Consider the following 27,264-nt stretch of genomic DNA (forward strand, 5'->3'; position numbering starts at 1 on the left):
GAGGCAGCGGAGGATGAAATGGGTGAATCTGCATTATTTTATTATTTCATTACAGTCCCTTTAGTTACTCGTATGATAGTGGACCCTTTTTACAAGTATGAGATGTCCAAAGTAGAGAACCCCTTTAACCCCAATCCCCAATCTTTTAACCTGCAGAACATCCTCAGTGACCACTGGCTCTCCAGTGTGAACATCCTGTCAAACACATGAGAAGAGTTTATTAATATCCAACCATGTCATACAAATCGGTGGCCTTTCCGCAGACATATGTACACCATTATTGCTTGGATTTTCATTTGCATTGAGTGCGTTTGATGTATCAATGTAAACAATTGGTGGCCTTTCCATACATGATATGTATGTATGCTGTTATGGTTTGGCTTTCCATTGGTATTCAGTGTGTCTGATACTGTATATCAATCTTTGGTACTATTACTACATAAGGAGTGTTATAGGCCTTGCAACGCCCCTTTGGGAAAAGGGTATGCAAATTAGCTTTCTTTCCAGAAGGAAAAAAAAGTTCTGCCTCTAATGCCACCAGTAAGGCAGCTATCCTATAAGTCAATGTTCGACCTTTTGGACAGGCCTTGAGAAATGACTTGGATAATAATTAAGCCAGCATCTCATCTGCAGACAGATGTTCCCTGGTAATTGACTCTCATCAGTGCAGAGCACAAAGAACTGGTTTAACTGGGTAAGGGGCCTTTAGCTATAATCCCCACCCAGGCCTGTATAAGGGTTGAGCACTAACTTACAGAGTAGCTACCTTACATCTGGTGGCATCACATCCAACGTGCCTGCTGAGGCCCATCACTACTCTTCCCATACTAGTACATGTATAATTCATATGATCAAAAACCTAGAGCATTCAGAAAATAGTTGTCCATCAGCACTTTGATACAAGAGTCCCACCATAGTGTTAACCATCCTTACATGTATTTCAGCAGTTGGCTGAAGGACATTCAGTTTTGCCTTGAGTTTCTCGGCTTCTCGAGTTTCCTGCCGTATACTGATCTCTTGTATAGCCTGGTCAATAAGAAGCTCCACTACTTTTGCAATCATCCTGTAAGGCTGAGGTAGACAGTCTTGTGACTGCTCAGGATCTCTCAGAAAAAATTCTTCCTCTTGTTCTTCATTAGCCCAGTCTTTCTCAGAACCCTGAGGTATTTCTAAAGGTCCTTTCCTTATATACACAGGCATGGTGCAAGCTCCTGTAAGTAAACGCAAGGTATTTGTAACCCAGCTCCTTGTCTAATTTACTTGCAGAACTGTCGCCTCCTCAAATGCTGAGAAAACACCTAATAAGAAGAGGGATAAGACATGCTTGTATGAACAGAACTGTTGGTATTATAGATAGGCTACACAGTAAGTCAAGGTTTATACAGTGAAATAATGTACATTGATAGCAGTGTAAGCTAACCAGTAGCTCAGGAACCACACGTGGCCCTCAAAATGAGGTTCTCCAGCTCTTGGCAGCACTAAATACTATCATGCACTGGTGGTACTGTGAAGGTCATGTAGTTTTACAAAAACTTGGTAAATAACTATATCAATCTCACTAGGGAAAAGTTTGCCATAACCTTGAGATGATTCAGTCATCCACAGGATCATTCTCAGGGATACCCAACCTGCAGCCTTCCAGCTGTTGCTAAACTACAACTCCCAGCATGCCTGGACATCCTACAAGTCAAGCACAGAGTGATCAGCTCGGCGCTCAAGGCAGACCTAGGTCAGTAACGTGTATAGGTAGGCGGGAGTGCACTGACACCGCTCTACCACACACCACCGTCCCAGCTGTATTAGACACGATACTTTGCTGTGCCTGATGTCTACTAGACCCCCATGCCTGGGGTGTAAGCACCAATGTGAAACAAGCCTTATGGCAGTGAATGTCTTACATCAAGCACACAGATTGCAGCATAACTCAAAGGAGTTCAGCAAATTAAAACCTAAATTCCGCCCCCCAATTGGTGCTTACACCCCAGGCATGGGGGTCTAGTAGACATCAGGCACATCAAAGTATCGTGTCTAATACAGCTGGGACGGTGGTGTGTGGTAGAGCGGTGTCAGTGCACTCCCGCCTACCTATACACGTTACTGACCTATCATTCAAAGCATCTCTCATGGGGCACAGTGTTTTAAAGATTAATAAGTAAAAGTTTTAAAGATTAATAAGTAAAAGTTATGATTTATTAGTCTGGGACAAGAGTGGTTAGTAGCCGGTTAGGCATGAGTGGTTGTGTAATAAATAAACCCTTCCCAGATAGGGTCCTTTATAGTAAGTAGTTACAAGGCAGACCTAGGAGCAGGGAGCCTCCCAGCTAGCAAAGCCGCCCTGGGAACGAGGCCAAACACAGATCCTCGCTCCCGAAGCTAAGCAGCAGGTCTGCGGCTGATGGGAGACCGAGTGCGCCTTCGGCGCCCCGTTACAATCATGTTATAAACATGCAGTTTTGGCTGATAATGGCCGAAATCTTCCAGTGTGGCCGATGACTTTTTACAGCAGATAGCAGTCTGCTGTCATCCCTTGGGAGACCATTTTTAAAATGACATCATATGGAAAGTGGACAATAAAATGAGACGACTGCACTCGTAACAACTCAGGGAGGCCTTTCATTTTTCCATGGACAATACTTATCCCCTTTAATATTTTTCTTACTGGTGTTGTAAGATAAACTTTAGGATTTGCATTTACCCCCTTATTAGATATCCCAAGACACGCTGGATTGGATTTGTGTTCTGTATACTGATGACTATACAGGATCTTGTTGTGAAAGATAACATTAAAAAGTCATCTCGGGCCTCATGATACACTACAAGCTTCTACAGTACTTCAAAAGAAACATTAGTCAGTGAGGGGGTACAACAGTATATATAAGTTTCTAAGCTGCTGGGTGTAAGCTGGAATGTTCCCATTCCCTGACAGCTAGCAGAGATCTTGACAACAGTAAAAACAGAAACACAAAGGGTAAAAGTCATCATTCCCCTATGTGTCTTTTTGGCTTAAAAAAGTTGCAAAACCTTGAAAACTTTTTATATGGAAATGGCATTTTATGCCAACCTTGCTAGGTATAAGAAAAGGGGGTGTGGCAAGGAGGGGGCACGGGTGGGGTCATCGGCAGCGGCTCAATCACCGTTATTTACACCAGAAACTGGCGTAAAAAATGACCGAAATCTATGGAGGCTTCAAGATGCCATACATTTCATTTTGGCGCACAGACTACTAGAGGAGGCATGTCATTTATGATAAGGCCTGCGCCTCATCGTAAATTACATGCCTCTTCCAGCACCACAGGTCCCAGCAGTCTTTATGAATCAGAAAGTGGGATACAGCAACCTTTTCTTATACATTTATATTTTAGCTACATGTTGTCTCATAGCTCTGTGCATAAGATTGTAGAGACTCGCGGCCTCCTCCTCTGCCCCCCGGGTTATAGGAGTTGCAAAATGTTAATTACCAAAGTAAATATACAGGATATGTGGATAGAAGAAACCGGATACGCCAGAAAACCCTGGCGTAGGAAAACCAATAAGCTACGCAGTGACAGCAAGTCGCAGAAAAGTCACCGACACAAGAGGCTATGGCTACATGGTGATATTATAATGCAAAATGGTGTCACAATACGACATGCTGTGACATGGCAGTCACCAAAAATCCAACTTGGATAGATGTTTTGCGACTGACACGTTGCGGTCGCAGCATGTTCCATTGCAACGCCACTGAAATACATTACATGAGATGTCACCGTGTAGCCGTACCCTGAGGACCCTTTCACATGGGCGTCGTGGAAAAGGTCCGGATGCATTGCCGGAAACCCACGCGAGTGCGCACGCAATTTCAGCTCTTACTGGGAGTAGTCAAAGTGCTGGGTGGGTGACTACTCCCCATGGTTTAGGCCGGGTTTTGGCAGGCATAAAAACAAGCCAGCACTGGCAGGTGTGGTGGATTTACCTCCCTCTGACAGTGGAGCGCAGGAGTCTGTGTGCTGTAAACCGAGGACTGTGCTGGGATTTGAGGTTTGAGCAAGGCTGGAGGACTCAGGCCCCTCTAAAGGCAAACAGGCCACCTATGGACTTGGTGAGGCTGAACTGCAGGGTGTGACTTTTAATGTTTATGGACTTTCCTTGTGTGTGAACAAACACCAAGCCACTTGCGTTTTGTGATACACCTTATCTGCATTTTGTTATACACCAATGTGTGAATAAACACCGCTGTTTGATGTAAGAACTGTGTACTTTCCCTCTATACTGCATCCGCTAGTCCTAACTACCAGAGAGAATCCCCACCTCACCCAGACCCAGGGGCGTAACTATAGGGGAAGCGGCTGCTTTGGGGCCCTGACCCAGAAGGGGCCCATCCAGGAGGAGGAGGACTAAAAGATTTTGTCAGGGCCCCCTCAACAGTATTACACAATGAAATTATATACAGTGGCAGTATAGACAGTGTATAAAACGGATGGAACAGCTGCCGGGTCTGGTCTGAGAGAGCAATCTTTACTAGCCACAGGAATGGGGGTGGCATGAAAGGAAGGGGTTGTGAAAAAATTACTGGGGGAGGGGGGCCCCATTCAACAATTTTCCCATTTATTTCTAGCTACGCCACTGCCCAGACCTGAACCCGGACTTCTTCACTGAAGTTCGGGGTTTGGGTTCGGTGTTCTGTAGATTTTATAATTTTCCATTATAACATGGTTATAATGGAAAATAATAGCATTCTTTGATACAAAATGCTAAGTATAATAACCATTGAGGGTTAAAAAATAATAAAAAAATTACTCACCTCATCCACTTGATCGCGCAGCCATTATCGTCTTCGTTCTTCTTCTTGCAGGACCTGCCCTGACATATGGTGAGCGCGATGACATCAGCGCAGGTCCTGAAAGAAGAGGATAACAGCTGCGCGATCAAGTGGATGAGGTGAGTAATTTTTTCTTATTTTTTTACCCTCAATGGTTATTATACTTAGTATTCTGTATCAAAGAATGCTATTATTTTCCATTATAACCATGTTATAATGGAAAATAATAAAGTAAATGGACTTTAATGGGGTCCGGGGGCTCATCCCTATTTATTCACATCATCTCCTTAGCAACCATCCGTGAAAATCTTGCTTGCGGATGCAATGCGATTTTCACGCAGCGCCATTCACTTCAATAGGGCCTTTTTTCCGTGAACAACGCATAATATAGAACATGCTGCGATTTTCACACAATGCACAAGCGATGCGTGAAAAATATCGCTCATGTACAGAGCCCCATTGAAATGAATAGGTCAGGATTCAGTGCGGGTGATATGCATTCACGTCAAGCATTGCACCCGCGCGGGAAAACTCGCCCTTGTGAAAGGGGCCTAAGGGTGGCAAAGAAGGGCTCTGTAGGGCCGTACTCTTGTCTACCTGCTCTCATTGCAGATAACGTGCGTTTTTTCCACACAGGTTTTTCGTGCAGAAAAACTGCAGCGTAAGGCTACTTTCACACTTACCGTAGAAGGGTCCGGGAGGCTGTTATGGCGAGGGAACAGCCTGCTGGATCCGTGCTAACGATAGCCCGCCGGAAGTGTGAACATAACCTAATACAGCACCAGCAAAGCAAATAAGATTAGACTGTCACATACACCTGCCATGCAGACATTGAAATCTGCAGCATGTCAACTGTGCGGATTTCACCCTTTGCAATGCACAAGGTGAGATCAGCGCAAATCAGTGTCAAAAATCCACAAATAAAACCATAAGTAATTTGGTGCGAAATGCAGAGAATTTTTTTTTAATTCATGTGGAAAATCTGTATGGAAACCTACACCTGTGCTATCGTACCCGTGCAAATCAACAGTGCTTTAGGCTACTTTCACACTAGCGTTCGGGTGTCCGCTCGTGCGCACCGTTTGAAGGGGCTCACGAGCGGCCCCGAACGCATCCGTCTGGCCCCAATGCATTCTCAGTGGAGGCGGATCCACTGAGAATGCATCCGCCTGCCAGCGTTCAGCCTCCGCTCCGCTCAGTGAGCGGACACCTGAACGCTGCTTGCAGCGTTCGGGTGTCCGCCTGGCCGTGCGGAGGCGAGCGGATCCGTCCAGACTTACAATGTAAGTCAATGTGGACGGATCCGCTTGAAGATGACACAATATGGCTCAATCTTCAAGCGGATCCGTCCCGCATTGACTTTCAATGTAAAGTCTGAACAGATCCGCTCAGACAACTTTCACACTTAGAAAATTTTCTAAGTTTTAATGCAGACGCATCCGTTCTGAACGGATGCGAACGTCTGCATTATCGGAGCGGATCCGTCTGATGAAACATCAGACGGATCCGCTCCGAACGCTAGTGTGAAAGTAGCCTTACACAAGCAGAAAAGTGGGTGAGATTCTCAGCAATGCAGCCGATGACAAGCGATGCCACCATGAAAACCAACACATTTTGGGCGGTTTTTGTGGTGGTGGAGTTCCTCCACATCTGCTACAGATTTTATGTGGATGGCTTTGTATACATTAGTGGGGTCATTTATCAAACTGGTGTAAAGTAGAACTGGCTTAGCTGCCCATAGCAACCAATCAGATCCCACCTTTCATTTTTTAGAGCTCCTTTGGAAAATGAAAGATGGAGTCTGATTGGTTGCTCTTAGGGATGAGCGAATTTCATAATTTGAAGTTTGTGTGCGGGTTCGTGTTGTGGTATTTACTGAATTGCGTTATGGATTCCGTTACCATAGACCATAATGCAATTAATTCCATGACGGAATGCATAACGTACTGTAAACCGGACGGATCCGTTCTGCAGGCCATTGACTTCTGTTATGACGGAATGAATAACGGATTGCCTCTAAAGGCATTCCGTCATGGTCCGTGGTAATGGAATCCATAACGCAATTCAGTAAATGCCACAACACGAACCCGCACACAAACTTCAAATTATGAAATTCGCTCATCCCTAGTAGCAACCAATCAGATTTCATCTTTCATTTTCCAAAGGAGCTCTAAAAAATGAAGGTGGGATCTGATTGGTTGCTATAGGAACTACTGACCCCATAGGTTTATTTTATGTGCTTTTGCTGTTCTCTGAGGATGACTGTAGAGTTCTCTAATAGGATTGCCTACTGCCCACCCAACTAACACCCATTACTTTATTTTACCATACCCCCAGGACATTTACGTACACGACACGTGTGTGATTCACCAGCAGCCCAATGCTGTAAGATTAGGCAGACAGAGCGCATGCGTCAGTCTCAGAAGCCGCTTCTGCCTCTTCTCCAGTGCACTTTACCCCACAACCTGTGTCCTATATAAATGCTCCTCACCTCCCGCAATCCCGGTCACTGCCAGCCCGGATTCACCAGCCTCAGCCTCCTCTGCCTGCAACTGGCTTCGCTTGCTACTCGTCACCATAGCAACCAAAAACCAGGAAGAGCCTGGGAACAAATCCGGAAGCAGAAAACCGCCCGCTTGACGCCGTATTTTTTATCTAAAACGGGGCTAATAACCGAGGTATTATTTTGGGCGAGTGTAGCCGGCTTGTTAAAAGATTATTTCGCGATTTGGCGAGCCTCCGGAACGTTGTTGTAACTTTAGCAGTTGCCGCCGGAGCCGTTAGGATGGCGGACAGTCACGTGACCAGGCGCCTGTCAGTGGCTCGCTGTGCAGTGGGCAGTCCTGTAATGAGTTGGGGACGGCGGCGGTGAGCAGGTGAGGACAGTGCGCTGTGTGAATGGTGATACCCTTCACAATGCAATGTAGTGGGTGCACCCAGCAGCCCTAACATTAACCCCTTCCTGACAATGAGTTTGCGTTTTCCTTTTTTCCTCCCTGCCTTCTTGGAGCCATAACTTTTTTTTTTTTTTTCCCGTTGACCTAGCCGGATGGTGGGAACTTTTTCTTTTTGCACTTTCTGATGGCAACATTTAATATTGCATAGGATGTAGAAAGCTGGAAAAAAAATTCCAAGTTCTATGGGTTTTGTTTTTACAGCGTTCGCTATACGGTAAAACTGACTTGTGCTCTTCATTCTCCGGGTCAGTACTATTCCGGTGATACCACATTTTATATTGTTTTCCGTAAGTTGTAATACTGAAAAAACTTTAAAAAATTATTAATTTTTTTTTCTCTTCGCCATATTCTGACCATAACTTCTTTTTTTTTTTTTTTTTTATATAGTTACGTCTGCGGAGTTGTGTGAGGGCTCACTTTTTTGTGGGACGATTTGTAGTTTTTATTGATACCGTTTTGGGATATGTATGACTTTTTTTTTATAATTTATTTTTTTTATTTTATTTTTTTTAGGTAAATTGATAAAAATAAGGCGAGTCGGCCATATTTTTTATTTATTTTTTTGCAATGTCACCATTTACAGTATGGGTGTTTTTATTTATTTTTTTTGTTTATTTTGATTTTAGGGAACAGTGATATTTATTTATTTTTAAACTCCAAGTGGACCCCAACATGCAATCATTAGATTGCAATTTGTATTAAACGAAGGGTTTTTTAACCATTAGCATATGAAAAGATCAGTTTATTACTATTCAGTGCTGCCACCTGCTGTCCGGAATTGTAATAAGCCTTTGGACCCTACTACAGGCTCTGGCTTATTATTGCAGTACAGGGGGAAGCGTTCCTGCTTGGGAAGCACACTTCACGGCATTTCAGAGGTCAAAAACCCGGGTCACATTTGATCATGGCATTTGAGGGGTTACATGTCCGCAACCCAAAGGAAAAAACAAGAACTTCCCTGAAATACAAGGAGTTGCGTAACACAGGAATGTCTAGTGCCAAAGTGCAAAGTGATGCAATTAATGTAATTATGGTCGCACCTTACTACTGACAGGAATGGTAATGGAATGTTCCACAAGGCTTCGGGCTGGTTCACATGACTTTGATCGGTTTGGTCAACACGGTCTGTGTTTCGGCTGCATCTGCGGGACTGACCGCGACTCCCCTGACCTGATTTATGATATAGTCCGTTCTATCTATGATGTGATCACATATGAACTGATTGCACCATAAAAGATTATGAAGGGAAAACCAGCTTAGTTGTCCATAGCAACCAATCAAATTCTACCTTTCATTTTCCAAAGAAGCTGTGAAAAAGAAAGGTGGAAACTGTTTGGTGGCTATAGAAAACTAAAAGTCTGTTTTCCTTTACACTAGTTGTGATAAATCTCTCCCGGTGTTAGGCCTCATGCACACGGCCGTTGTTTTGAGCAGCAGTATTTGCGGCTTGGATGCGGACCCATTCATTCAATGATGCCACAAAAGATGCGGACAGCACTCAGTGTGCTATTCGCATCTGTTGCTCCGTTCACACTGAGTGCTGTCCGCATCTTTTGTGGCACTTGTCCACCTTTCTTTTTCACAGCTTCTTTGGAAAATGAAAGGTGGAATAGGCAGTTATATTAATGGCTGTCCACGCCGTTCCGCAAATGGCGGAACGCACACGGACGCCATCCGTGTTTTGTGGATCCGCAATCTGTGGACCGCAAAACACACAACGGTCGTGTGCATGAGGCCTTACAGTCAGTTTGCATCAGGGTAGCCACGGTCTGGGAGATGCGTCCAACACACAGACCGTCGCAGATTTATCAAAGGGATGTAAATTAAAAGGAGCTTGGAAAAATGAAAGGTACAATCTGGTTGCTATGGGCAACTAAGCCAGTTTTCCTTTACACCAGTATTAATAAATGTCCCCCATGTTTCCCACACGGATCACGGTCATGTAAATCAGACCTAAGGGAGCCTTTGCATATGGTGAAAAACTCTTCCAGATAATATGCAACATAAAGACTTCCCCATGTTATCATATGAGGTTGGAAAGTGTCAATCCCATTCCTGGTTCCAACGCTCTGCTGCATAAACAATGTTGTGTTGCAGTTTTTCAAAAGCAGAATGAGGGAGATTTATCAAAACTGGTGTAAAGGAAAGCTGCCTAAGGCCTCATGCACACGACCGTTGTTCTGTTCCGTTCCGCAAAATGGGGTTCCGTTGTTCCGTGATCCGTTTCCGTGTGTCTTCCTTTATTTTTGGAGGACCAACAGACATGAAGGAAAGTAAAAAAAAAAAAAGTCTAAGTCAAGTTTGCCATGTAAATGATAGGAAAAAAACGGACGCGGACGTGGATGACAATATTGTTTTTTCACGGTCCCATTGACTTGAAAATAGGACAGGTTATATTTTTTTTGACGGACCGGAACCACGCATCACGGACGCGGATGACAAACGGTGCATTAGCCGAGTTTTCAACGGACCCATTGAAAGTCAATGGGTCCGCAGAAAATCACGAAAAACGGAACAGACACGGAACACAACAACGGTCGTGTGCATGAGGCCTCAGGCTACTTTCACATTAGCGTTTTTTGCGGATCAGTCATGGATCTTCAAAAACACTTCCGTTACAATAATACAACCGCATGCATCCGTCATGAACGGATCCGGTTGTATTGTATCTTCTATAGCCATGACGGATCCGTTATGAACTCCATTGAAAGTCAATGGGGGACGGATCTGTTTTCTATTGTGGCTCCGCTTCGTCAGGCGAACAGCAAAACGCTGCAAGCAGCGTTTTGGTGTCCGCCTCCAGAGCGGAATGGTGACTGATCGGAGCCAAACTGATGCATTCTGAGCGGATCCTTTTCCATTCAGAATGCATTAGGGCAAAACTGATCCGTTGTGGACCGCTTGTGAGCACCTATGGTGGATCTCCCAAACAGAAAGCTAAAACGAGAGTGTGAAAGTAGCCTTATTGTTCATAGCAACCAATAAGAAGCCACCTTTCATTATTCAAAGCTCATTTGGAAAATGAAAGCATCAATCTGATTGGTTACTATGGGCAACTAAGTCAGTTTTGATAAATCTACCCCACTGTTTTCATTCATGTCAGTGGGGGATGCATATTTTCTGCCGGATTTTCCCACCACATGTGAGCGCCCTCTACAGGCCGAGCGCACTTATGGTCAGGCATACATCTGGTGCACTTGTAGATTGTGTAGTGTAAGTTTACGCTTGTATTAGACAGTTATGAAATCTGCTCCATTGTTGACCACCAGAACTAACTAACTCAATGGTGTCTGTAGGCAGGGAGTATAGTGCTGACGCCACGCTGTTCCTGCTCTGTGACTGGGACATATTACAAGCGGTTAGGGATCCACAGCACTCGTAAATTCAGAATATCTTGTGGTTTATTCAGAAAACAACAAACATAGCAACGTTTTGACGTGAAGTCTTTATCAAGCAGTCATATTACAGAGCCTCCGAGTCTTACCCAAAGCTCAAGGTCTGAGTGTCAGTCTCTGTTGTAGACTTCTGCCATATGCCAGATCTACCACCACCATTGTGAGAATGTATCTCTTCCTTTTGGAGGTACAGAACAATGTAAATAAGAACACACGTGTGAACCCAGCCAAAACTTTTCACATCAGTGAAGATTGTCCTTCTGCCCATTTTGTTGCCAGCTATTATGCCCAGAACCTGTTTGGGACAGGCTGAAATCAAGGTATCACTCTCTGTGTTGGCAATGTTAGATCAGTGGCTCAAAGTCAGAGTTATGAAAAAAATATGTAACACTGTAAATCTGATGGGCAGCAATATATAGCATAGCTAAGCAAGTTTTAGGTAAAAAAAATTATATGTCCTAATTTTGCTGGTTCTATTCTGGCTCTTTGTTTACCTGCAATAACAACAATCTCTGCCCCTCCCCCGCTCTGCAAAGGGAGTGAATATAAGTGCTGCCCTGAGTGACATGTCTGCCTGCTGGGAGACTCAGCAGCATGTTGTATGTGTAGGACTAAAAGTCCAAGCTGTACAATGACACTGCTGATACACACAGGATCTTCCACCTACCTGTTCTTGTGCAGAACTCCTCTAGTCTGTCAGCTCCTGTGCCCAGCATTTGTCTCCTCACTGTCTGCAGCTACTCAGTAAAGCCTTCAGCCCTGAGTCTGTGCAGCTGAAGGGGTTAAGAATCCAGGGAGAGAGCAGACGGCAGTGAAGGGGGCGTGGCCAGCACAGTGACATCTCCTGTACAGACACATCTGCTCTTTCAGGCTTGTGCAGGAGTCATCATCAGAGCAGGGAGAGAAGCTGACATCACAGGTCATGTGACCCTCAGTGAAATCTGAGAAACCAGCAACTGGAGATAAAGTCCTTTCATTTGCCTAGTTAGAAACATACAAAGAACAAAAAAATAACTTTGACAACCCCTTTAAGAATTAGCTGTCTTCCCAATTTGATGCCAGATCTCGTGTCCAGAACCTATACAGTCTAGGGATCGACCGATTATCGGTTTGGCCGATATTATCGGCCGATATTGAGGATTTTGAACGTTATCGGCATCTATTTTGCCGATATTCCGATAACGTATTGGGAACACAGAACGCGCTGCTCTCAGCGCTCTCTGTGTTCCCTCCGCAGCACAGGGGAGAAGGAAGCAGTGTCTCCCTCTGTTAGCGCAATTCATGCGCTTCTCCTTCTTTGTGTGGTGCCAAATCAATTAGAAGAATAAGTATGTGTACACCATACTGCTTTATAATGAGACCAGACACACTAGGTGGTTTCATGAAAGCATCTTCTCATCTTCCCTGAGCCATGGTAGAAGAGACCCTTTATTCACAGTACATTCACTTAAATAGCAGACATGACATCACAAAAGGGGTGTTCCTTAACCACCTCAGCCCCCCTAGCTTAAACACCCTGAAAGACCAGGCCACTTTTTACACTTCTGACCTACACTACTTTCACCGTTTATTGCTCGGTCATGCAACTTACCACCCAAATCAATTTTACCATGCCCCTCACGGAATACCTTGGGGTCTCTTCTTTCCAAAATGGGGTCACTTGTGGGGTAGTTATACTGCTCTGGCATTCTAGGGGCCCAAATGTGTGGTAAGGAGTTTGAAATCAAATTCAGTAAAAAATGACCTGTCAAATCCGAAAGGTGCTCTTTGGAATATGGGCCCCTTTGCCCACCTAGGCTGCAAAAAAGTGTCACACATCTGGTATCCCCGTACTCAGGAGAAGTTGAGGAATGTGTTTTGGGGTGTCTTTTTACATATACCCATGCTGGGTGAGATAAATATCTTGGTCAAATGACAACTTTGTATAAAAAAATGGGAAAAGTTGTCTTTTGCCAAGATATTTCTCTCACCCAGCATGGGTATATATAAAATGACACCCCAAAACACATCCCCCACCTTCTCCTGAGTACGGAGATACCAGATGTGTGACACTTTTTTGCAGCCTAGGTGGGCAAAGGGGCCCATATTCCAAAGAGCACCTTTCGGATTTCACAGGTCATTTTTTACTGAATTTGATTTCAAACTCCTTACCACACATTTGGGCCCCTAGAATGCCAGGGCAGTATAACTACCCCACAAGTGACCCCATTTTGGAAAGAAGAGACCCCAAGGTATTCGCTGATGGGCATAGTGAGTTCATGGAAAAAAAAAAATTTTGTCACAAGTTAGTGGAATAGGAGACTTTGTATGAAAAAAAAATAAAAAAAAAAATCATCATTTTCCACTAACTTGTGACAAAAAATAAAAAATTCTAGGAACTTGCCATGCCCCTCACGGAATACCTTGGGGTGTCTTCTTTCCAAAATGGGGTCACTTGTGGGGTAGTTATACTGCCCTGGCATTTTCCAGGGGCCCTAATGTCTGGTAAGTAGGTAAATGACCTGTGAAATCTGAAAGGTGCTCTTTGGAATGTGGGCCCCTTTGCCCACCTAGGCTGCAAAAAAGTGTCACACATCTGGTATCCCCGTACTCAGGAGAAGTTGAGGAATGTGTTTTGGGGTGTCTTTTTACATATACCCATGCTGGGTGAGATAAATATCTTGGTCAAATGACAACTTTGTATAAAAAAATGGGAAAAGTTGTCTTTTGCCAAGATATTTCTCTCACCCAGCATGGGTATATATAAAATGACACCCCAAAACACATCCCCCACCTTCTCCTGAGTACGGAGATACCAGATGTGTGACACTTTTTTGCAGCCTAGGTGGGCAAAGGGGCCCATATTCCAAAGAGCACCTTTCGGATTTCACAGGTCATTTTTTACTGAATTTGATTTCAAACTCCTTACCACACATTTGGGCCCCTAGAATGCCAGGGCAGTATAACTACCCCACAAGTGACCCCATTTTGGAAAGAAGAGACCCCAAGGTATTCGCTGATGGGCATAGTGAGTTCATGGAAAAAAAAAATTTTTGTCACAAGTTAGTGGAATAGGAGACTTTGTATGAAAAAAAAAAAAAAAAAAAATCATCATTTTCCACTAACTTGTGACAAAAAATAAAAAATTCTAGGAACTTGCCATGCCCCTCACGGAATACCTTGGGGTGTCTTCTTTCCAAAATGGGGTCACTTGTGGGGTAGTTATACTGCCCTGGCATTTTCCAGGGGCCCTAATGTCTGGTAAGTAGGTAAATGACCTGTGAAATCTGAAAGGTGCTCTTTGGAATGTGGGCCCCTTTGCCCACCTAGGCTGCAAAAAAGTGTCACACATCTGGTATCTCCGTACTCAGGAGAAGGTGGGGAATGTGTTTTGGGGTGTCATTTTACATATACCCATGCTGGGTGAGAGAAATATCTTGGCAAAAGACAACTTTTCCCATTTTTTTTTTTATACAAAGTTGGCATTTGACCAAGATATTTATCTCACCCAGCATGGGTATATGTAAAATGACACCCCAAAACATATTCCCCAACTTCTGCTGAATACGGAGATACCACATGTGTGACACTTTTTTGCAGCCTAGGTGGGCAAAGGGGCCCAAATTCCTTTTAGGAGGGCATTTTTAGACATTTGGATACCAGACTTCTTCTCACGCTTTGGGGCCCCTAAAATGCCAGGGCAGTATAAATACCCCACATGTGACCCCATTTTGGAAAGAAGACACCCCAAGGTATTCAATGAGGGGCATGGCGAGTTCATTGAAAAAAAAAAAATTTGGCACAAGTTAGCGGAAATTGATTTTTTGGATTTAGTTCTCACAAAGTCTCCCTTTCCGCTAACTTGGGACAAAAATTTCAATCTTTCATGGACTCAATATGCCCCTCAGCGAATACCTTAGGGTGTCTTCTTTCCAAAATGGTGTTATTTGTGGGGTGTTTGTACTGCCCTGGCATTTGAGGGTCTCCGCAATCATTACATGTATGCCCAGCATTAGGAGTTTCTGCTATTCTCCTTATATTGAGCATACAGGTAATGAGATTTTTTTTTTCCGTTCAGCCTCTGGGCTGAAAGAAAAAAATGAACGGCACAGATTTCTTCATTCGCATCGATCAATGTGGATGAAAAAATCTCTGCCAAAAAAAGAAAAAGGAGGGGAAAGGCGTCTGCCAGGACAAAGGAGCTCCGCCCAACATCCATACCCACTTCAGCTCGTATGCCCTGGCAAACCAGATTTCTCCATTCACATCAATCGATGTGGATGAATAAATCATTGCCGGGATTTTTTTTTTTATATATACAAAGTGTTTGCCAAAGTATATGAACACCGCCACCTCCTCAGCTCATATGCCTCGGCAAACATATCTTTTACTGCAGAGGAGAAATCTCGTCTTGCAGCGCCGCATACACCGACTTGCGTGTAATCTGACAGCAGCGCAATGCTTCTGTCCGAATGCACATCAGTGCTGCAGCTGGTCGATCGGTTGGTCCACCTGGAAGGTAAAAAAAACAAAACAAAAAAGAAAAAACCAGGCCGCAAAGCAATAACTTTATTAACTTTAGAACAGAACATATTAACTTTTTTTAACTTTTTTACTTACCGGTAATTTTTTTTTTGTTTAGTTTTTTTTACCTTTATAGAACAAACCTCTCCTTCCCCATGGGACAATGTGCAAAGCGCAAATCGCCCAAAGATGTGGCGAAGTACGTTATGCACTTTATCCCAGGTGAAAGGAGAGGTTTGCAGCAGCTGAGAGTAAAAGGGCCCTAATAGCCCTGTGTGCCTGTCCTGTGAGATGCAATCCCTATGCTAGGTGTACCTGTGTGTGGTACTTCCGGAAACACTCTCCATAGCATAGGGCAGGGTGGTCCGGACAGTCAGGACAGAAATAGCGGGTGTCACGCCTTATTCCACTCCTGCTACAGACACGACATCTTTTTCGGGGTGACGGTTGGGTTGAGGTACCAGGAACGACACTGGGGAAATGTCGCTCGTGTAGACGGCTAACTACACTGGGGGATGGGGCCACGGAACCTCCTGGGTAAAGGAGGTTCTCGATGATCTCTTCCTGGAATTTGAGGAAAGATCGTGTTCTCCCAGCCTTACTGTAGAGAACAAAACTATTGTACAGCGCCAATTGAATTAAATATACAGACACCTTCTTATACCAGCGTCTGGTTCTGCGGGAAACTAAATACGGAGACAACATCTGGTCATTGAAGTCCACCCCTCCCATGAGCGCATTATAGTCGTGGACACAGAGGGGCTTTTCAATGACACGGGTTGCTCGCTCAATTTGGATTGTCGTGTCTGCATGAATGGAGGAGAGCATGTAAACGTCACGCTTGTCTCTCCATTTCACCGCGAGCAGTTCTTCGTTACACAAGGCAGCCCTCTCCCCCCTTGCAAGACGGGTGGTTACAAGCCGTTGGGGGAAGCCCACGCGACTAGTTCGCGCGGTGCCACAGGCGCAAATCCGTTCTAGAAACAAATGCCTAAAGAGGGCCACACTTGTGTAAAAATTGTCCACATAAAGATGGTACCCCTTGCCGAATAAGGGTGACACCAAGTCCCAGACTGTCTTCCCACTGCTCCCCAGGTAGTCAGGGCAACCGACCGGCTCCAGGGTCTGATCTTTTCCCTCATAGACACGAAATTTGTGGGTATAGCCTGTGGCCCTTTCACAGAGCTTATACAATTTGACCCCATACCGGGCACGCTTGCTTGGGATGTACTGTTTGAAGCCAAGGCGCCCGGTAAAATGTATTAGGGACTCGTCTACGCAGATGTTTTGCTCGGGGGTATACAAATCTGCAAATTTCTGGTTGAAATGGTCTATGAGGGGCCGAATTTTGTGGAGCCGGTCAAAAGCTGGGTGGCCTCTGGGACGGGAGGTGGTGTTGTCGCTAAAATGCAGGAAACGGAGGATGGCCTCAAATCGTGCCCTGGACATAGCAGCAGAGAACATGGGCATGTGATGAATCGGGTGCGTTGACCAATATGACCGCAATTCATGCTTTTTTGTCAGGCCCATGTTGAGGAGAAGGCCCAAAAAAATTTTAATTTCGGAAACTTGGACTGGTTTCCACCGGAAAGGCTGGGCATAAAAGCTTCCCGGGTTGGCGGATATAAATTGTGTGGCATACTGGTTGGTCTCTGCCACGACTAAGTCCAAGAGCTCCGCAGTCAAGAACAGCTCAAAAAATCCCAGGGCCGAACCGATTTGAGCCGTCTCAACCCGAACTCCAGACTGGGCGGTGAAAGGGGGAACTACAGGTGCGGCTGAAGTTGGTGACTGCCAATCAGGGTTTGCCAGCACCTCAGGGATTCTAGGGGCTCTACGGGCCTGTCTGTGCGGTGGCTGCGACGGGGTAACTAGTGCACGTGCCACCGTACCAGCTTCAACTGCCCTTCTGGTGCTCGCCACGTCACCATGTTGTACGGCAGTGCTGGTACTAGGTCCAGGGAGGGTTGCGCTGCTGGTGTATGCCTCACCACGTGATCCGGCAGCGACAGCCCCACTCTGCTGCTCTTGAAACGGATCCTGCGTAACCTGTGGTCTAGCGACACGGGGCCGGGTACGCCTGGTGCTGCCAGGGACCTCCACCTCCTCGTCCGAACTTTGGGTCAGAGAGCCACTGCTTTCCACAGGTTCATATTCTGACCCGCTAGATTCGTCAGATGAGGGTTCCCACTCCTCATCCGACTGGGTCAGAATCCTGTAGGCCTCTTCAGAAGAATACCCCCTGTTTGACATTTTGGACTACTAAATTTAGGGGTATTCCCTGAGACTACCCAAGAAAAAAAGCAAGCCTGTCTTACAAAGGGGAGGCTAGCGAAGTACCGGAGGCCGCTGCGGTTGATAAAAAATATCAAAACTGATTTTTTTATCGCCGCAGTGCGTGTAAAATGAATGTGCAGTGATCAAAAAATATATATTTTTTGTCACTGCGGTGGGGCGGGCGTGGGTGAACGCACGTGTGGGCGACCGATCAGGCCTGATCGGGCAAACACTGCGTTTTGGGTGGAGGGCGAACTAAAGTGACACTAATACTATTATAGATCTGACCGTGATCAGTTTTGATCACTTACAGATACTATAAAAGTACAAATGCTGATTAGCGATACGCTATTCAGCGAATAAAAGTGACTGCGGTGCGGTGGGGTGGGCGCTAACTGACGCTAACTACCTAACCAAGGGGCCTAAACTATCCCTAAAACCTAACAGCCAATACTAGTGAAAAAAAAAAAGTGACAGTTTACACTGATCACTTTTTTTCCTTTCACTGGTGATTGACAGGGGCGATCAAAGGGGTGATCAAAGGGTTAATTGGGGTGCAGGGGGGTGATCAGGGGCTACAGTGAAGTGTTTGGTGTACTCACAGTGATGTCTGCTTCTCTGCTGGATCCAACCGACGAAAAGGACCAGCAGAGGAGCAGAGAAGCCATATAACAGATCATATTTACTAATATGATCTGTTATATGGCTTGTGATTGGATTTTTTAAAAATCGCCAGCCTATGATCGTTGCTGGCAGGCTGGTGACGAACTTGTTCTTTAACTTTTGCCGGCCCGCGATGCGCATGCGCGGGCCGGCTTGGAGCGAAATCTCGCGTCTCGCGAGATGACGCGTATATGCGTGACTGTGCGCAGTGCTGCCACCTCCGGAACGCGAATCTGCGTACAGCGGTCCGGAGGTGGTTAAGAAGAGACTATTGGCTCCTTAACCTGATAGCGGTGGTTTCAGCAACTTCAACTGAGTCTATAGGTGTATTTGAAAACTGTAATGTAATCCCCTCTTCCCCCTCCCTTATTGACCTTCTCATACATATGGTTTGCAGCCATCTAGTGGACAGAAATGTGTACTACAGAATGTTCTAATTATATATGCATAAAATAATAAATCCTTCTTTCACACCCTCCCCCTGTGCTGCTGCTGCCGCCGCCAATGAGAGGAGAGAACATAAGAGGAGGGGAGGGGCTGTGGCCGCTGCGCCACCAATGAAGATAAGCCTTTCATTCATTCATATACAGGAGGCGGGAGCTGGCTGCAGAATCACATAGCCGGCTCCTGACCTCTATGAGCGATAGCTGCGATCCGCGGTAGTTAACTCCTCAGGTGCCGCGGATCGCAGCTACCTCTCATAGAGGTCGGGAGCCGGCTATGTGATTCTGCAGCCAGCTCCCGCCTCCTGTATATGAATGATTGAGAGACTTATCTTCATTGGTGGCGCAGTGCGCCCCCCCCAAGTCCCCCAGTATTAATCATTGGTGGCGCACCCCACCCCCATCCCAATCCCGGCCAATAGTAAAAACATTGGTGGCGCAGTGCGCCCCGCCACGCAGTATTACTCATTGGTGGCAGTGGCCACAGGATCCCCTCTCCCCTGCTCCTCCGATCGGAGCCCCAGCTGTGTAAGCCAGGGGCTCCGATCGGTTACCATGGCAGCCAGGACGCTATTGAAGCCCTGGCTGCCATGGTAAGCTCCATGCTGCTGTGTGCACTATGCACAGAGCAGCAGGGACAGTGTGAGCTCCTATTCACCCTGATAGAGATTTATCAGGGGGAATAGGACAAGGGTTCTAGTCCCTAAGGGGGCTAAAAGTTAGTAAAAAAAAAAAAACACAAAAATATTAAGTATAAATGAAAAAGATTTATAAAAAAAATACACATTAACAATAAACAAAAAAATACACATTATCAATAAACATATACATTTTCAGCAGATTTGTGTAGGAATTTTTTTTTTTTCTCAAAAATGAAAATTCCCAGAATATCGGTATAAATTATCGGCCTGAAAGTTCACAAATTATCGGTGTCAATCCCTAATACAGTCAAGGCTGAACTCAAGTGAATGTTACAGTTGCAAGAAAAAGTATGTGAACCCTTTGGAATTATATGGATTTCTGCACAAATTGGTCATAAAATGTGATCTGATCTTCATCTAAGTCACAACAATAGACAATCACAGTCTGCTTAAACTAATAACACATAAAGAATTAAATGTTACCATGTTTTTATTGAACACACCATGTAATCATTCACAGTGCAGGTGGGAAAAGTATGTGAACCCCTAGACTAATGACATCTCCAAGAGGTAATTGGAGTGAGGTATCAGCCAACTGGAGTCCAATCAATGAGATGCGATTGGAGGTGTTGGTTACAGCTGCCCTGTCCTATAAAAAAAACACACACCAGTTCTGGGTTTGCTTTTCACAAGAAGCATTGCCTGATGTGAATGATGCCTAGGACAAAAGAGCTCTCAGAAGACCTACGATTTAGAATTGTTGACTTGCATAAATCTGGAAAGGGTTATAAAAGTATCTCCAAAAGCCTTGCTGTTCATCAGTCCACGGTAAGACAAATTGTCTATAAATGGAGAAAGTTCAGTACTGCTGCTACTCTCCCTAGGAGTTGCCGTCCTGTAAAGATGACTGCAAGGGCACAGCGCAGACTGCTCCATGAGGTCAAGAAGAATCCTAGAGGGTCAGCTAAAGATTTACAAAAGTCTTTGGCATATGCTAACATCCCTGGTAGCGAATCTACGATACGTAAAACACAAAACAAGAAAGGATACCACAGAGGAAGCCACTGGTGTCCAAAAAAAACCATTGCTGCACGTTTACAGTTTGCACAAGAGCACATGGATGTTCCATAGCAGTCCTGGCAAAATATTCTGTGGACAGATGAAACCAAAGTTGAGTTGTTTGGAAGAAACACACAACACTATGGGCCAGATTTATCATTCCTCTGACAGCTCACTCCACTTTAACATATGGCTAAAGTCAGTTTTAGCCAAGTCAGATTTATGATCGGCCCTTTAAGACTGTAATAAATGTGGTTTGACGGTAGCAGTTTATCCGTCAGTAAGCAGCTTTACAAAAGTCGCACATCTTTACGAAAAAGTCGCACGTTTTTGTGAAAAAGTCGCATGTTCTATTAAAAAGTCTCATAAGATAAGCATGGTCCTCACTGGAGTGAAATTGGGACTTTTTTGCGACTTTTTTAAATAGTCCCAATAGTAAATCTGTCTAGAGATTCATTTACATAAGAAAACACGCCCACTTTCATAAAACTGGCGAGCATAGTGCAGAGCAGAAAAAAGTCGCAAATTTGTGCGCAGTTTTAGCGTTTGGGACTTTTTTGGGACTTTTTCACTCCATTATTCTGACCTGAGCTAATGATAAATCTGGCCCTATGTGTGGAGAAAAAGAGGCACAGCACACCAACATCAAAACCTCATCCCAACTGTGAAGTATGGTGGTGGGGGCTTCATGGTTTTGGGGCTGCTTTGCTGCATCAGGGCCTGGACGGATTGCTATCATCGAAGGAAAAATGAATTCCCAAGTTTATCAAGACATTTTGCAGGAGAACTTAAGGCCATCTGTCCACCAGCTAAAGCTCAACAGAAGATGGGTGTTGCAACAGGACAGCGACCCAAAGCATAGAAGTAAATCAACAGAATGGCTTAAACAGAAGAAAATACGCCTTCTGGAGTGGCCCAGTCAGAGTCCTGACTTCAACCCGATTGAGATGCTGTGGCATGACATCAAGAAAGCGATTCACACCAGACATCCCAAGAATATTGCTGAACTGAGACAGTTCTGTAAAGAGGAATGGTCAAGAATTACTCCTGACCGTTGTGCACGTCTGATCTGCAACTACAGGAAACGTTTGGTTGAAGTTATTGCTGCCAAAGGAGGTTCAACCAGTTATTAAATCTAAGGGTTCACATAGTTTTTCCACCTGCACTGTGAATGTTTACATGGTGTGTTCAATAAAAACATGGTAACATTTAAATCTTTGTGTGTCATTAGTTTAAGCAGACTGTAATTGTCTATTGTTGTGACTTAGATGAAGATCAGATCACATTTTATGACTAATTTGTGCAGAAATCCATATCATTGCAATGGGTTCACATACTTTTTCTTGCAACTGTATATTTGGCATCACTCTCTGTATGTTGGCAGTGGGAGATCAGTGGCCCAACAATAGTTGTGGAACCACCGTGCCAACCAACAGATTTGGCTTTAAGCTAAACCTGAGGGCAGTATCCTGGCGACTCCCTGGTTTTCACCCTTTAACCGCTATACAGGGATCATGGGGGGGGGACTGCTGGAGCATCTATGTTGGATTGGATTAGCAGGTGATTGGAGAGGTGAATAATTTTTATTTATTTTTTTCCTCAAAGTTTATACATTTTCATATGTTGAATAACCCCTTTAATGTATGCTTTTGTGAGACCAAGTTTTCGGTTAATACGCCAATCATGTAATGCCTCACTTTCTGATACTCCAGGCGAAGCTGACCTACGTAATACTAATCATGGAGTCATTTGTGAAGTTCACAAACCAGAGTCAAGGAAGAGATCGACTTTTCAGGTACGGTTTCCCTCAGTCATCGCTATGGTATCATGTACTCAATGTGTGAGCCGTTTAGTTCTAGTTACCTTGTAGTATATGAGAAGAACCAGGAATCCTCATTTGATTTTTCTGTGATCCCACCATCACGCTCATTTTTTTCCATTTCAGAGCTACTCAGTATGCATGCATGTTGCTTAGTTATGTTTTAGAAAATAAGGCTGGCAGAGAGAAAGTGGTAATGAAGCTCAAACGAGTGGAGTCTAACATGAGTTCTGGCCGTAAATGTAAGTACTAGCCTGGGCTTGGCTTAGTTGCCGTTCCTTCCCCTCGTCTGCTGACTCTGTTCTCTGCTGTGTAGTAGTCTGCCTGACCTGTTTATCCCTCGTATTGTCCAATCTATGTATTAATACATTCCTCTGCCTATAGTTTTATAAAATGAAGAACTGAGAATGTTGATCATTTTTCTCAATATATTTTAAGGGGGAGTCATCTTGACAGACTGTTTTTAAGATGTAGATTGCCCGGTGTTGTGATAGTCATTGGTCTGGCTTAGGATGCCTCCAGGGATCTGCTATGATTGTCATAAGAGCCCAACCATACATTTCCACTGCAGCAGGAATGTATTACCTGTTGGCTCTTCAAATGAATGCTATACATCAATGGACTAGGTCCATTAGCAACTCTTCAACTCTTGCAAAGAGCCCCCTCTACGAAACACATAGGACACATGGGGATTACTGAGGAAGGCTATGGTGTGTTTCTTTACCACAGAGCACTGTTCCCTAAGACAGTTACCAAAATCCTTACTTCTGCCTCTTCCACCCAATCCATATGCAGTTGGGAAAAGCTCCCATTGACCAGGATATGATCGCCTAGTGGGGGATTATCACATCTAAATGAGACCTCACCAGCTTCTTCTGCTGGTCAGTCCAGTCTGTGCTTTCTATATGATTTATTTTCCAAATCTCAGCCCTAATTTTGACAACTGTCAACAAGAGCAAAGGAAATCGGGCTCTGTTAAACCAAAACCATAGATTGAGAAAATTATAAAAATTCTACATCCTATTCATTTCTTGTAATATCTTATTTCCAATATAAATTTAACCAGATTCAGCAGATTACCATCATGTCTGCCTGTTTCCTGTAATCATCTAAGTCAGGCATGCTCAACCTGTGGCCCTCGAGCTGTTGCAAAACTACAGCTATCAGCCTACAGCAGGACATTGTGGAAGTTGTAGTTGGAGGGCCACAGGTTGAGCGTGCCAGACCTAAGTCAAGGCGTGAACAAATTACTTTTAATACTGGGGGAACTGCTCCAGGATCCATTTTTGGTAGTTCTTCTTAAATGTGGTCAGGTAGTAAAACAAAGAAGTAAATTTCTGTGAGTACTGGGATTCTGTTTCTAGGATCTCGAGCCCTACGTTATTCCTCTGTAGTCTTTTCAAGTGTCTTCTTCATTACAACCAGTTTCTTAGTAGTCCAGAAATATTTCTGTTCCAACACATACTTGAATGTAGCATCTGCAGAATTTGATTATCCTCTTTAATACGATAATTACACAATAAGTTACTAAAGATACTTGTGCAAACTGGATTTCTCTTTTAAAAATTTAAAAAGTCAAAAATATTTTTAACACATTTTTTGGTTATCTTTTTATGATGCCTAAACCCAAAAAATATTGACCACCTCCACACATGAAGATATTCCAAAACTATAATTTATTAACAATGATATCATAAAAAATCTGCTGACAGCAGAGTATAATTCATAAGATTGTTACCAAGACAATACTTTATTGAAAAATATCATAAAAATACAAGAACATGATTTAATTCATAAAATAGGCAGCAGATAAGAACAAACAGGAGAGGACTGATAGACCCAGAAGGGGGCCGAGGGGTCGGCCACAGCAAAAATTCTGGTTACCGACAAGACAGATCTAAAGTAGGAAAAGATTGCCAGCGGGGAGTATGTCTAGCAAAATGAAATTAAACCTGTTTCAATGAAACTAGGTGCAGCGATCCCCAAATTGACAAACAACGGGCTGACGGAATGAGTACAAAAAAATATATAATACCAGATGCTGTGTGTCGGCCCCTCGGTCCTCTCCTGCCCAATGCCGTTTCGCTTGTCCAACTCCTATGCCTAAATTTTGGAGAGTCTTGTAAAACCCATTTAATGTTGGTAGAAGCTACAGCTGACCATTCATTTCCCTTATATGGATGGTTGGGCATTCAAATGAATGGCCAACCAACAGGCCAGAGCAGGCGCTTATTGGCTTCTCAGCGCTTATTCATATATAAAAGGAACATATTCTATTCCTGGGAGGATTGCTTTTTGTTCTGTATAGGAAATGGATATCGATAAGTAGAGTATCAGGAGATCCTCTCTGCGTTATCTAGATTGGAATGCGCTTGGAGTGATCATTTGGTTGATGTGGATCTAAGGATCTAACAAGTAATTAACTGTATTTGTCTTTCAGTATTTCGGCTGGGTAATGTGGTTCATGCTATCGAAGCTTCAAAAGCCTCTATCCAACTGCCCGATGCCGTTCTGTGCTACTGCTTAACTGCGGCCAATTTAAACCGCCTTCTGTATTTCACTTGTGACACTGTCCTATGGGTGAGAAGTGTGGATCTAGTTTCTGACATCAACAAGGAGAAGTGGCGACATCGTGCCAGCCTATGTTATCTCTACTCGCTTCTCTTTCAACTGGCCAGGGATTTGTATGAGTTAATAAACTGCATGGAGAAAGAGAAGACATATAGACGAAAAGGGGCCAATTGTGAGAATGGTCGCGCTCTGAATTCAAGCAATACATTACTGAAAAGCTTAGAGAACTACTTCTTTATACTAGGATTAAGTTTAAAGAACCACCCACCCCTCTTATTAGACACCATAAAAAATGTGTGTGATCTTATTAGTCCTCTTGATCACTTAGGAGTTTACAAAACCAATCCTGGATTCATTGGAATTTGTGGTCTGGTATCTTCCATTGTGGGCATTATGACTGCAGCCAATCCACAGTTAAAGTTAAAAAACTGATTGGAGGAAAGAGATGATCACCACTTGATATTTCTTATGCTGCTGGTTTATACAGCTGATGATTTTACTCATCTAGATGAAATGAGATTTAACTCGTGCTGGTTTTACCGTGCAGAGCTGCATAAGCTGGCCCTAGATGTAATGATTTCTTTTTACTACTACCAGTAATAATTATGCTGTAATTATTCTTTATACAGTGCTAGAATATTCCACAGCACTTTCCATTCGGTGGACGTGATAAACTGCAAAATGGACTGTTGGAAACAAATGGACAAAGGACCCTAGCTATAGGGTGAAGAGTCATGCACCTCTGGAAGTAATCCCACCCGTTCTGCTTTGATTGATGTCCCAAGGCTGAGATACATCTTTACTGGATAACTCAGTGCAAAGCAAGGTCTACTGTCCTTGGTTTTATCTGCGCATGCGCAAGATGCTGCTGAATGACATCCTGGCCATGGAATGTCAATCAATACAGACTGTTCACCTCACAGGCACCACCTAGAGGACTTTGTGTTTAGAAAGGAATTACCTCGGAGTATAACAACATTGCGCATTGCGACATGCCACTGCTGCGATGTGACAACCACAGAAAATCCAGCACTGATGCATGTGAAAATGCCATCATAGACCACAATGTAAGTCACACGCAGCCAAATGACAGTACTAAAGTCTTGCAACAGCAATTTGCAGTCAAGTTGTACAACAGTTTTGGGTCGCACATCTTTTCTGAGACTTGCTGTCACACAGCCGTGTAGCCTGGCAGCCGTCTTAATTTCTGAAAATCTACTGACAGGTTCCCTTTGAAAGGGCAGCAGAGTTGGATGGAGAGGTGCGGGTGAGCAGCTCAGTTCTGTTTGTGCCATGGGCATTGTTGTGACTTTTCCTGAAATGTTGAAGTTTCAAGTCATGCATAAAACTATAGATGCTACAACTTTATGCCTCATACACACGGAGGCTGAATGGGGCAGTAATCTGGCAGCCATGGACATAGATGGAGTCTTACCCTGCCTTCCTACCTCAAATTTAATACATGGGCCCACATTTGTTAACATACATGCGCCATTTGTTGGCATAAAATGTTGCACAAATTGTATTATTCATCATGTGCACTAAAAAGTTGAAAAGTGAGCATGGTTACTATAGAGTATTCATGGTATTAAAACAAATTTATTTAGTAAGGCAGAAAATGGTACATTTTTTTTTTTTAGTACATATGTACCCCTGCTCATAACAAGTGTAGCTTTCATTTCCGAAGAGGCAGGCATCTTTTTATCTTTTACTGAAATATATAATTATATTGCTGATGCCACCACAACATATGCCGCATGTGGGCAGCTGTTTCAATACAATTGAAACCCGTCTGCAGTGTCCGGGATCAGATATAACTCTGAGCCAGGTCATTTAACCACTTAGTCAATAGCACCAGTCTCATCTCAGCTGTTAGTCTGCATCCAATCTACCCCCAGTACAGTCGTGGGATGCTAAATGATTGTCATGGTGGCCCAGGGGCCTTGTGAAAGCTGAGCTTTGCCTGCTTGTATTACACCTTACGTCTAAGTGTAACAGGAGATCGGTAAAATCACTATACACTGCAATACAGAAGCAGTGTATACTTCAAGCAATCAAGTCCCCTAATGTGACTAAAAGAAGTTTAAAATAAGTTCATATAAAGCTTTTTTAAAAATATTAGAAAAAACACATCTGTT

The 27,264-nt window shown here is 44.0% G+C and overlaps 2 protein-coding genes across 6 annotated transcripts in view; one reads left to right on the forward strand and one right to left on the reverse strand.

Annotated features, from left to right (window-relative positions):
• Positions 1 to 7,566, reverse strand: part of WDR93 (WD repeat domain 93) — a 47,778-nt gene extending 40,212 nt beyond the window's left edge. For both annotated transcript variants that reach the window (XR_005775599.1, XM_040414150.1), the window contains exons 1-2: positions 7,290 to 7,566; positions 934 to 1,298 (exon numbers count right to left, since the gene is read on the reverse strand). Coding sequence is in view for 1 of the 2 variants with exons in the window: in XM_040414150.1 (XP_040270084.1) it covers positions 934 to 1,200 (267 nt within the window). In the remaining variant the exon portion in view is untranslated. The remainder of the gene's footprint in view (positions 1 to 933; positions 1,299 to 7,289) is intronic.
• A 20-nt stretch (positions 7,567 to 7,586) lies between these two features.
• Positions 7,587 to 26,437, forward strand: PEX11A (peroxisomal biogenesis factor 11 alpha). 4 transcript variants are annotated; one of them, XM_040414151.1, is made up of 5 exons: positions 7,661 to 7,695; positions 7,955 to 8,000; positions 22,449 to 22,531; positions 22,682 to 22,797; positions 24,996 to 26,437. In XM_040414151.1, exons 3-5 carry the CDS (start codon positions 22,476 to 22,478, stop codon positions 25,556 to 25,558), a joined length of 735 nt encoding a protein of 244 aa, XP_040270085.1. In that variant the 5' UTR covers positions 7,661 to 7,695; positions 7,955 to 8,000; positions 22,449 to 22,475; the 3' UTR covers positions 25,559 to 26,437. The 4 variants fall into 4 exon arrangements, 1 of the variants encoding a protein (XP_040270085.1); XR_005775602.1 differs by lacking the exons at positions 7,955 to 8,000; positions 22,682 to 22,797 and having other exon boundaries at positions 7,587 to 7,674; positions 24,996 to 25,123; XR_005775600.1 differs by lacking the exons at positions 7,661 to 7,695; positions 22,682 to 22,797 and having other exon boundaries at positions 7,954 to 8,000; positions 24,996 to 25,123.
• Positions 26,438 to 27,264: the final 827 nt, after the last annotated feature.

This window comes from Bufo bufo, chromosome 1 (genome assembly GCF_905171765.1).
Source record: "Bufo bufo chromosome 1, aBufBuf1.1, whole genome shotgun sequence".
NCBI lineage: Eukaryota > Metazoa > Chordata > Amphibia > Anura > Bufonidae > Bufo > Bufo bufo.